We start from the raw sequence: 12,858 nt of genomic DNA, 5'->3' as shown, positions 1-12,858 counted from the left end.
GAAACTATTCCTCTGAATAGCAATCGAGCAGTTAAACTGTGGACATCAGTACGACAGCTCACCAATTAGTCTTCTCTGCGATAGGTCCACTGCCCTATAGAAAACCTGGTATTCAAGGGACTTGTTCAAGGTCCAGAACTGCACTGACTATTAGCCCCATGCTAAAACCATCTAGGAACCATTCAGCAAACAAAGGTACGACACTACCGTTACTTCTAACAATCAGTTAATTATGTTCCACAGCTGTCGGCTACTGCTTCTGTTGTTCTGTGGCCAACTCCTGTTGGATTTAATCTTTGCCACAGACTGCTAGTGCTGGCTATGAGCACTGTTAAGGCTGGCGATAAGCGCAACTCGTAACATCTTCGGCCTCTCGCTCCGTTCATAGTGGTGGCGAATGTCACAGCACCGATATTAGAACATTATTGTTAAGCAAACACGTATAAGGAAAACCCTATACTAACATACATTTCAGTTCTCCTGCTTATTTCTTTGGACTAATCCGGTTGTTAATACAACAAGTTAGGGAGACTTAACTTCTTTGATGACAGTTAAAATTTTGTCATTACTTTTTGACCCGTCACACACACTACCCTCTATGTGCCACAGCCAGAAGTTGGGGTAAGAAATCAAATCAAATGGAATTACTGTGGATGAGCCACCAGAGACCGCGAGTTCGTTATACCAGAAAACTCATAAATGTCTTTCAGTAATCTGCGAAATGTTGTCGGTGGAGTTCGGTTTCAACCTGTATATCTTAGACTAAGAGTTTCAGATAAGACCTGTAAAGTATTGTCTTATTTTAATATACTGTCGGAAAAAATTCCAGAATGCAAGCATGCAAACGTGCATGCATTGTGTTGTATAAGTGCTGGAAGTCAGTTTCTGGGATAGAGAGCCATGCGTGTTGCAGTTAGTCGGTCAATATAGGAACAGTTAATGCTGTTTGTGTATGACGCTGGTGTTGTCGTCCGATGATGTCACATTTGTGCTCGATTGGAGACAGATCTGGTGATCGAGCAGGCCAAGCTAACATGTCGACACAGTGTAGAGCATGCTGGGTTACAACAGCGAGCGTCATCCCGTTGGAAAACATCCCCTGGTACGCTGTTCATGTATGGCAGAGCAATAAGCCGGATCATCAGACTGAGGTACAAATTTGCAGTCATGGTACGTGGGATAACCATGAGAATGCTCCTGCTGTCATACAAAATGGCACCCCAGACCATAACTCCAGGTGCAGATCCTGTATGTCTGCCAAGACACAGGATGGTTGCAGGCTCTCGACTGGCCTCTTTCTAACCAACACACGCCTATCACTGGCCTCCAGGCAGAACCAGCTTTCATCACAAAACATAACAGACATCCACCCAGCCCTCCAATGAGCTCTCGCTTGAGACTATTGAAGTCTCATGTGGCGGTAGTTTGGGATCAGTGGAATGCACGCTACAGGGCGTCTCGATTGATGTTGTCCTTGAAGCAAGCGATCTGTAACAGTTCGTTGTGAACTGAATTGAATTGAGATTGAATTGTCACTGTAGTGCGAACTGCTGCTGAAATTACTGCTGCAGATGCAGTCCGATGTGTCAGAGCCATACGCGGAACACGATGGTCTTCCCTATCTCTAGCGCCACGTGGTCGTCCGGAGTCTACTTGCGACAGTATATTCACGTGACAATCGCTGCCACCAACCATGTGCAGTGGCTACATTCCTGCCACCTCTTTCTGCAATGTCGCAAAAAGAACATCCAGTTTCCCGTACCCCTATTGCAGGTCACAATGCAAACTCGGTGCGGTAAAGTTAATGATGTCTAGGTCGCCTTGAAGCATTCTTGACTAACGTCAATCCATCACATACACTACTGGCCATTAAAATTGCTACACCAAGAAAAAATGCAGACCATAAACGGGTATTCATTGGACAAATATATTATACTATAACTGACATGTGAATACATTTTCAAGCAATTTCGGTGCATAGATCCTGAGAAATCAGTACCCAGAACAACCACCTTTGACCGTAATAACAGCCTTGATACGCCTGGGCATAGAGTCAAACAGAGCTTGGATGGCGTGTACAGGTACAGCTGCCCATGCAGCTTCAACACGATACCACAGATCGTCAAGAGTAGTGACTGGCGTATTGTGACGAGCCAGTTGCTCGGCCACCATCGACCAGACGTTTTCAATGAGAGATCTGGAGAATGTGCTGGCCAGGGCACCAGTCGAACATTTTCTGTATCCAGAAAGGCCCGTACAGGATCTGCAACATATGGTCGTCCATTATCCTGCTGAAATGTAGGGTTTCGCAGGGGTAGAATTAAGGGTAGAGCCACGGGTCGTAACATATCTGAAATGTAACGTGCACTGTTCAAAGTGCCGTCAGTGCGAACAAGAGGTGACCGAGACGTGTAACCAATGGCACCCCATACCATCACGCCGGGTGATACGCCAGTATGGCGATGACGAATACACACTTCCAATGTGCGTTCACCGCGATGTCGCCAAACACGGTTGCGACCATCATGATGTTGTAAATGGAACCTGGATTCATCAGAAAAAATGACGTTTTACCATTCGTGCACCAAGGTTCGTCGTTGAGTACACCATCGCAGGCGCTCCTGTCTGTGATGCAGGGTCAAGGATAACCGCAGCCACGGTCTCCGAGCCGATAGTCCATGCTGCTGCAAACGTCGTCGAACTGTTCGTGCAGATGGTTGTTGTCTTGCAAACGTCCCCATCTGTTGACTCAGCGATCGAGACGTGGCTGCACGATCCGTTACAGCCATGCTGATAAGATGCCTGTCATGTCGACTGCTAGTGATACGAGGCCGTTGGGATCCAGCACCGCGGTTCCGTATTACCCTCCTGAACCCACCGATTCCATATTCTGCTAACAGTCATTGGATCTCGACCAACGCGAGCACCAATGTCGCGATACGATAAACCGCAATCGCGATAGGCTACAATGCGACATTTATCAAAGTCGGAAACGCGATGGTACGCATTTCTCCTCCTTACACGAGGCATCACAACAACCTTTCGCCAGGCAACGCCGGTCAACTACTGTTTGTGTATGAGAAATCGGTTGGAAACTTTCCTCATATCAGCACGTTGTAGGTGTCGCCACCGGCGCCAATGTTGTGTGAATGCTCTGAAAAGCTAATCATTTGCATATCACAGCATCTTCTTCCTGTCGGTTAAATTTCGCGTCTGTAGCACGTCATCTTCGTGGTGTAGCAATTTTAATGCCCAGTAGTGTACAATCCGTAAGGTAACTGATGCTCACGACCGTTTCTGTATGCCCTTAAAGCAAACCTGATTTCCTTCCTCAGAGTCGCGTTACCAGCCACACTCTTATGGGCTGGTGCGAAATTTGAATAGACGTCATCTTTCGGATATACAGATATCCCTACGAGCTTTCGTTTCTGTCGCAGCACTCCTTCTCAGTGTCGCTTTTTTTCCCGTCAGTGTATAAGGCCTTCAGTGTCAAATTCAGAGTAGCAATAGCAGACTGTATCTATTGCAGGTTGGCGTGCCTTGATGAAGAGGACCCCGGCTGGCGACAGCAGCTGGACTTAGGTACGACGGCCGCCCAGTTGGATGGCTGTGACGTGATGGGGAGGCCGCGCTGCCGTGCGCCGCCTGCAGCATGGCTGCTCTCGGCTGCTGTCCTCTGCACGGCCGCCGTCGCTGCGGCGGCAGAAGCCGGCTGTCCTGCCGACCATCTCATATTGCCGTGCCGCTGCACCACGCCTCGGGACGATGAGATACAGATCTGGTCAGTAGCAAAAACTGTGTCACTACGATTGCTGAAGTGAGCCGTATGTCATACAAGCACTTATGGCCGTTAACATAGCAACACCAAGGCAATGGAATGCAATAAACAAAACTTTATACATATACAGGGTGTTACAAAGAGGTACGGCCAAACTTTCAGGAAACATTCCTCACACACAAAGAAATAAAATATGTTATGTGGACATGTGTCCGGACACGCTTAATTTCCTTGATAGAGCTCATTTTAGTTTCGTCAGTATGTACTTTACTTCCTCGATTCACCGCCAGTTGGCCCAATTGAAGGAAGGTAATGTTGGCTTCGGTGCTTGTGCTGACATGCGACTCGTTGCTCTACAGTACTAGCATCAAGCACATCAGTACGTAGCATCAACAGGTCAGTGTTCATCACGAACGTGGTTTTGCAGTCAGTGCAATGTTTACAAATGCGGAGTTGGCAGATGCCCATTTGATGTATGGATTAGCACGGGACAATAGCCGTGGCGCGGTACGTTTGTATCGAGACAGATTTCCAGAACGAGGGTGTCCCGACAGGAAGACGTTCGAAGCAATTGATCGGCCTTTTAGGGAGCACGGAACATTTTAGCCTATGACTCGCGACTGGGGAAGACCTAGAACGACGAGGACACCTGCAATGGACGAGGCAATTCTTCGTGCAGTTGACGATAACCCTAATGTCAGCGTCAGAGAAGTTGCTGCTGTACAAGGTAACGTTGACCACGTCACCGTATGGAGAGTGCTACGGGAGAACCAGTTGTTTCCGTACCATGTACAGCGTGTGCAGGCACTATCAGCAGCTGATTGGCCTCCACGGGTACACTTCTGCGAATGGTTCATCCAACAATGTGCCAATCCTCATTTCAGTGCAAATGTTCTCTTTACGGATGAGGCTTCATTCCAACGTGATCGAATTGTAAATTTTCACATTCAACATGTGTGGGCTGACGAGAATCCGCACGCAATTATGCAATCACGTCATCAACACAGATTTCCTGTGAACGTTTGGGCAGGCATTGTTGGTGATGTCTTGACTGGGCCCCATGTTCTTCCATCTATGCTCAATGGAGCACGTTATCATGATTTCATACGGGATATTGTACCTGTGCTGCTAGGACATGTGCCTTTACAAGTACGACACAACATGTGGTTCATGCACGATGGAGCTCCTGCACATTTCAGTCGAAGTGTTCGTTCGCTTCTCAACAACAGATTCGGTGACCGATGGATTGGTAGAGGCGGACCAATTCCATGGCCTCCACGTTCTCCTGACCTCAACCCTCTTGACTTTCATTTATGGGGGCATTTTAAAGCTCTTGTCTACGCAACCCCGGTACCAAATGTAGAGACTCTTCGTGCTCCTATTGTGGACGGCTGTGATACAATACGCCATTCTCAGGGCTGTGTCAGCGCATCAGGGATTCCACGCGACGGAGGGTGGATGCATGTATCCTCGCTAACGGAGGACATTTTGAACATTTCCTGTAACAAAGTGTTTGAAATCACGCTGGTACGTTCTGTTGCTGTGTGTTCCCATCCCATGATTAATGTGATTTGAAGAGAAGTAATAAAATGAGCTCTAACATGGAAAGTAAGCGTTTCCGGACACAAGCCCACATAACATATTTTCTTTCTTTGTGTGTGAGGAATGTTTCCTGAAAGTTTGGCCGTACCTTTTTGTAACACCATATATATATATATATATATATATATATATATATATATATATATATATATATATATATATATATATATGATAAGACAAGTTCGTAAGTTTACTGTTACCAGTCACCGTTTTATTTATTTCCACGACGCGTTTCAAAGGTTTAAACCTCGATCATCGTGTGGATTAACGTTAGTTAGTATGACATTTGTGTGTGTATGTTGTGTTACGCTTTTTTGGAGGGACTTGTGGCACTGCCTAGTGGAGAAACAAGACACTATTTCAGAACATGGTTTTGGATAACTTCTGACAAAAAATTAAGCTGATTTCTAATGGTAAACACAAAATAAGTAAACTAGAGTACCTCCAGTAGTCACAGGTTCCTTTCGCTGTCATAACACCTCACACGTATACTGTCACATTTGTAAACAAATATGGCGTCTGGAACCTGCTGGGTGGAAGGTTCGTATAGCAGAAGAGAAGACATAATCGCAAAGTGCAAAGAATATACATCGTAACAACATTATTACAGAATAATTGTTTAAAGCATTTGGGGGTGTTTGTTTTGAGGTGTCGAATATATGTGTGTGTACTTCAGGTGGCATGTAAATCCAATTTTGACAAGTTAAAACAGCGTAACATTCGTACTCGTTTATACAATCAGGTGAAATGTTAAAATGGCTTAAACTTCATACTTGTTCATAACAATCGGGTGAAACGTTACAGACTTGAAGCGTAACACAACTCACACACAAATGTCATACTAACTAATGTTAATCCACCTGATGATGGAGGTTTAAACCTTTGAAACGCGTCGTGGAAATAAATAAAACGGTGACTGGTAACAGTAAACTTGTCGTTTCATTTAATGTCAGTAACAGTCACGCTAAAGCCTAACCTAAAATCTTCGCATCTAAAGCAAGTTCGTAAGGACAAAGGGGGACATCAAATAATACTACACGTCACCGCCAGCCCTCGCCCCCTTGGGTGTGGCGGGGGACAACTTTTAAATCTTAAATGGAAACACCATTTTTTATTGCAGATCGGATTCTCCAAAAAAAGTAATCAAATTTTGTCTAAAACACTTTTAAAACCATTGACAGATGGTGCTGAAATCGAGAAAATAGTAAAATTGGGGAAGAACTCTGATTTATTTAGAAATATCCGAGAAAGACGCATCAAATCGATAAAAAAGGTTCACGAATTCTTTCGTTACGCCAAATTAAGCTATTTTCGTACGAAATGTACTGTATCCTACTGTCAGCGCTACCCAGGAACAACAACATGGACGTAGTAGAATGTTCCCATGGGGTGCTTCATTAGTGTGAGTCCCTTTGCCCTGTGTATTTTGTGTCCTTGTACTCGGTTTTTATATATATATATATATATATATATATATATATATATATATATATATATATATATATATATATATATAAAAACCCAGTACAAGGACATAAAATCCACGGACAGATACCCATTGGTAACAAAGTATGGAAAGATAGCACAAGTAGAAAGTTTCAAATACCTGGGAGAGATTATACAGAAAACAGAATTAAATTCGACAGCCAATAAAGAAAGAGCTGCAAAGCTACAAAAAGCTTACAGACTTACATGGAACCCTTATAACTAAAGAAGTATTTCCGTTAATGCCAAATTAAGACATTACGAAACAGTAGTCTTACCGGAAGCCTTGTATGCCTCAGAAACGACAGTAATCAGGGGAAGAACGAAAATCAAGGCAATTGGATAAACGAAAATATGGTGATCAAGATGATTTTTAACATAGTGATGAGTAATACGATGAAAACCATGGAAGACCTCAAGACACTAAATATCTCGACAGATGAAATAACGAACAGAGAAAGGTACAGAGAAAAAAATCAGGGAACAAAAATTCGAGAAAACACCAAAAGAGAAGAAACCAGAAACAATTATATATATATATATATATATATATATATATATATATATATATATATATATATATAAACACAATCCATTTTCATGGGACTTTTTTGGTCTCTTTCTTTTCTCTTCCCAAATAACTCTCATATATTCACTTTGTTTCTTCTTCCTCTCTTGTGGTCTTCAGTCCTGAGACTTGTTTGATGCAGCTGTCCATGCTACTCTATCCTGTGCAAGCTTCTTCATCTCTGAGTAACTACTGCAACCTACATCCTTCTGAATCTGCTTAGTGTATTCATCTCTTGGTCTCCCTCTACGATTTTTACCCTCCATGCTGCCCTCCAATACTAAATTGGTGATCCCTTGATGCCTCAGAACATGTCCTACCAACTGATCCCTTCTTCGAGTCAAGTTGTGCCACAACTTTCTCTTTTCCCCAACTCTATTCAATACCTCCTCATTAGTTATGTGATCTACCCATCTAATCTACAGCATTCTTCTGTAGCTCCACATTTCGAAAGCTTCTATTCTCTTCTAGTCCAAACTATTTATCGTCCATGTGACAAATGAAAATTTGTACAAAGGCCGGGATTCGAATGTGGTTCTCCTGCTCACTGAGCAGATGCGCCAACAACTACGCCCCTGTGGCGCAGTGGCTTTGCACAAGAGCACGGACTACCTTAACTCGCCTCCTTCCTCAAATCAAATTCCGATTCACTATCAGCCTACATGGTTTCCACGTAAACTCGAACAGCGTTGCAGAACCTCTCCAACTATATTGCAGTAGCAGCTCAGCATCGAACGAAACGAGAGGTCTTGCCTAAAATCCAGGCTTATGTGCTTTAATCAAATGGAACGTTTCAGATCTCAAGTATCTATCATGCGTACATGCAGACTGAAGCGCCTAATGAAAAAGGTGCTATTCCAGTACACTTGGAGAGCCTCTATGCAGTTCGAGTTTAGGGGGAAGACCAAGCAGGCTGACGCTCGAATGGGTATTTGGGGTGAGGAGGGAGGCGAGCTTACGTTGACCTTGCAGTTGTACAAAGCCATTGTGCCAGTTGCGTAGAGGCAGATTCGAATCCAGGCATGGTACAAATTTACATACATTCCTTCAGTCTGTATATATAAAATACCGTACAATGTTAGCATTGAATTGAGCTTGATGCTTGAATGTATAAATTATTAGCACATCATCTACAATACTGGCCATTAAAATTTGCTACACCACGAAGATGACGTGCTACAGACGTGAAATTTAACCGACAGGAAGAAGATACTGTGATATGCAAATGATTAGCTTTTCGAAGCATTCACACAAGGTTGGCGCCGGTGGCGACACCTACAAAGTGCTGACATGAGGAAAGTTTCCAACCGATTTCTCATACACAAACAGCAGTTGCCTGGTGAAACGTTGTTATGATGCCTCGTGTAAGGAGGAAAAATGCGTACCATCACGTTTCCGACTTTGATAAAGGTCGGATTGTAGCCTATCGCGATTGCGGTTTATCGTATCGCGACATTGTTGCTCGCGTTGGTCGAGATCCGATGACTGTGAGCAGAATATGGAATCGGTGGCTTCAGCAGGGTAATACGGAACGCCGTGCTGGACCCCAACGGCCTCGTATCACTAGCACTCGATATGAAAGGCATCTTATCCGCATGGCTGTAACGGATCGTGCAGCCACGTTTCGATCCCTGAGTCAACAGATGGGGACGATTGCAAGACAACAACCATCTGCACGAAAAGTTTGACGACGTTTGCAGCAGAATGGACTATCAGCTCGGAGACCATGGCTGCGGTTACCCTTGACGCTGCGTCACAGACAGGAGCGCCTGCGATGGTGTACTCGACGACGAACCTGGGTGCACGAATGGCAAAACGTCATTTTTCGGATGAATCCAGGTTCTGTTTACAGCATCATGATGGTCGCATCCGTGTTTGGCGACATCGCGGTGAACGCACATTTGAAGTGTGTATTCGATATCGCCATACTGGCGTATCACCCAGTGTGATGGTAAGGGGTGTCATTGGTTACACATCTCTGTCACCTCTTGTTCGCATTGACGGTACTTTGAACATTGGACGTTACATTTCAAAAGTGTTACGACCCGTGGCTCTACCCTTCATTCGTTCCCTGCGAAACCCTACATTTCAGCAGGATAATGCACGACCGCATGTTGCAGGTCCTGTACGGGCCTTTCTGGATACAGAAAATGTTCGACTGCTGCCGTGGCCAGCACATTCTCCAGATCTCTCGCCAAATGAAAACGTGTGGTCAATGGTGACCGAGCAACTGGCTCGTCACAATACGCCAGTCACTACTGTTGATGAACTGTGGTATCGTGTTGAAGCTGCATAGGTAGCTGTACCTGTACACGCCATCCAAGCTCTGTTTGACTCAATGCCCAGGCGTATCAAGGCCGTTATTACAGCCAGAGGTGGTTGTTCTGGTTACTGATTTCTTAGGATCTATGCACCCAAATTGCGTGAAAATGTAATGACATGTCAGTAATAGTATATTTGTCCAATGAATACACGTTTATCATCTGCATTTCTTCTTGTTGTAGCAATTTTAATGGCCAGTAGTGTACATTCTGTATATAAGGAAAGATTATGCAACGAATTTCTCATTCAGAAATAGCATTTGTTTATGGAAAGATCGTGTTATACCTTGTGTAAGAACGATAAACGTCTATTAGCAGATGCCGGAATCCGACATAGGCAGGACCGTAGTCAATCAAGCTTCCAATTTATCGTTCCATGATATCGTTACTGCCATTGATCGGAAACCCCTGACTACCATGCGAATGTGGAATCGAAGAGTTGAAGTTCGCCATACTCAACGCCCTACTACAGGATCTCAACGGCCCCACGCAACTTGCATCCGAGAAGACGAAGATATTCTTCTCTCCGTCATACAGGATCATAACCCCACATCACGTCCGTTGAGGCGACAAATGGGCTCTTTTCAGCAAAGAAGCAATCAGGCATACAACCAACATGGCGACCAGTGATGCATGCCGCCACTGGTCCACTCAACGACTATGCTGGATACAGGAGAGCCGTCACGCGTTTCTTCGATATTTCCCGGTTCTAGGCACACCATCAAGATGGGTTTATCCATGTTCAAAATGGCTCTGAGCACTATGGGACTCAACTGCTGAGGTCATTAGTCCCCTAGAACTTAGAACTAGTTAAACCTAACTAACCTAAGGACATCACAAACATCCATGCCCGAGGCAGGATTCGAACCTGCGACCGTAGCGGTCTTGCGGTTCCAGACTGCAGCGCCTTTAACCGCACGGCCACTTCGGCCGGCACTTATCCATGTTTGAAGGCTCCGAGGAGAAATGAATATTACCATATTGCATTTGTGATTGTCACACTATCCTGGCACCTGGCCTGGTAGTACGCAGTGCGGATGTACAATGCAATCGTCTCTGGTTTGCATAGGCACTAATTTCTACTGCATGCACTACATTTTGGACGTACTAAGGCTGACGGCAGTGCCCTCTCTTCTAGATCTCAGTGACATCTCTCAACAAGGTAATATAAGATCATTTTAATAAGTCACGGCTAGAAAATACTAACACAAATTCTTTACAGACGAATGGAAAAACTGGCAGAAGCCGACCTCGGGGAAGATCAGTTTGGATTACGTAGAAATGTTGGAACACGTGAGGCAATACTGACCCTACGACTTATCTTAGAAGATAGATTAAGGAAAGCTAAACCTACGTTTCTAGCATTTGTAGACTTAGAGAAAGCTTTTGGCCATGTTGACTGGAATACTCTCTTTCAAATTCTGAAGGTGACAGAAGTCAAATACAGGGAGTGAAAGGCTATTTGCAATTTGTACAGGAACCAGAGGGCAGTTATAAAAGTCGAGGGGCATGAAAGGGAAGCAGTGTTTGGGAAGGGAGTGAGATAGAGTTGTAGCCTCTCCCCGATGCTATTCAATCTGTATATTGAGCAAGCAGTAAAGGAATCAAAAGAAAAATTCGGATTAGGAATTAAAATCCATGGAAAAGAAATGAAAACTTTGAGGTTCGCCGATGACATTGTAATTCTGTCAGAGACAGCAAAGGACCTGGAAGAGCAGTTGAACGGAATGGACAGTGTCTTGAAAGGAGGATATAAGATGTACATCAACAAAAGAAAAACGAGGATAACGGAATGTAGTCGAATTATACCGGGTGATGCTCAGGGAATTAGATTAGGAAATGAGACGCTTACAGTAGTATATGAGTTTTGCTATTTGGGGAGCGAAATAACTGGTGATGGTCGAAGTAGAGAGGATATAAAATGTAGATTGGCAATGGCAAGGAAAGCGTTTCTGAAGAAAAGAAATATGTTAACATCGAGTATAGATTAAAGTGTCAGGAAGTCGTTTCTGAAAGTATTTGTATGGAGTGTAGCCATGTATGATAGTGACACATGGACGATAAATAGTTTAGACAAGAAGAGAATAGAAGATTTCGAGATGTGGTGCCACAGAAGAATGCTGAAGATCAGATGGGTAGATCACATAAGTAATGAGGAGGTATTGAATAGAATTTGGGAGAGAGAAATTTGTGGCACAACTTGACTAGAAGAAGGGATCAGTTGGTAGGACATGTTCTGAGGCATCAAGGGGTCACCAATTTAGTATTGGAGGGCAGCATGGAGGGTAAAAATCGTAGAGGGAGACCAAGAGATACTAAGCAGATTCAGAAGGATGTAGGATGCAGTAGGTACTGGGGGATGAAGAAGTTCGCACAGGATAGAGTAGCATGGAGAGCTGCATCAAACCAGTCTCTGGACTGAAGACCACAACAACAATGTAAGACCAAATGCCGCCTTTGTTGATACTGAGGGTATTCGATTGTGGCCGCGGACAGTACGTTGTCCATATCTGGCCTCAACCGAAAAGACCTGCTCCTGGATTGTCGAGAAACTGCACACTATTATTCTCCAATCGCTATGATCGATGAACTACAGCATAGAGTTCAGGCAATGTGGATGACGTACCGATATCTGTCATCATAGCTCGATTCAGAATACAGTCTTCGTTGTTGTCAGAAGTCGCTGCTCTGTGTACTAAATTTCGCACCCTATGTACCCCAAAATCACCTAGCGATTTAATCACGTATTCTTCCCACTACACTGTATATGCACATTAAGTAAAATTCCGTCATTTGTTAACCTTCCTGGTGTTACATTCTTTGTGGCCTATACTTTGTAATCACCGTCTTTGTGGTGCAAAATGGAAGGTGGTGTTTGCAGTAGTGCACAGTTCAATTGCGAATAAATTATTAAAGTACCAGGTAAAACTTTCGCACTTCCGTAGTTGTAAATAATGACAGTATTTGGAATAAGTGTAGCCGTTGGGATAACAGTAGTTGTGGGAATGAAGAGAAAACATCTTTAAAAATCAGTTAAAGATGTGAAATAATAGTCATGAATTTTTGATACATCCTTATATACTCATTTCCGTGCACATAATCTT

General features: G+C 44.0%; 1 protein-coding gene across 1 annotated transcript in view; it reads left to right on the top strand.

Annotated features, from left to right (window-relative positions):
* Positions 1 to 3,698: 3,698 nt before the first annotated feature.
* The window catches only part of LOC124775156 (protein artichoke), a gene marked incomplete at its 5' end in the record, with an annotated part of 177,926 nt that continues 168,766 nt past the window's right edge, over positions 3,699 to 12,858 (top strand). The window contains one exon of the mRNA XM_047249996.1: positions 3,699 to 3,781. Within this exon, the coding sequence (XP_047105952.1) occupies positions 3,699 to 3,781 (83 nt within the window). The remainder of the gene's footprint in view (positions 3,782 to 12,858) is intronic.

Source organism: Schistocerca piceifrons, chromosome 2, assembly GCF_021461385.2.
Source record: "Schistocerca piceifrons isolate TAMUIC-IGC-003096 chromosome 2, iqSchPice1.1, whole genome shotgun sequence".
In the NCBI taxonomy this organism is placed as follows: domain Eukaryota; kingdom Metazoa; phylum Arthropoda; class Insecta; order Orthoptera; family Acrididae; genus Schistocerca; species Schistocerca piceifrons.
Note: the sequence above shows the minus strand (reverse complement) of the source record. Positions and strands in the feature narration are given on the sequence as shown.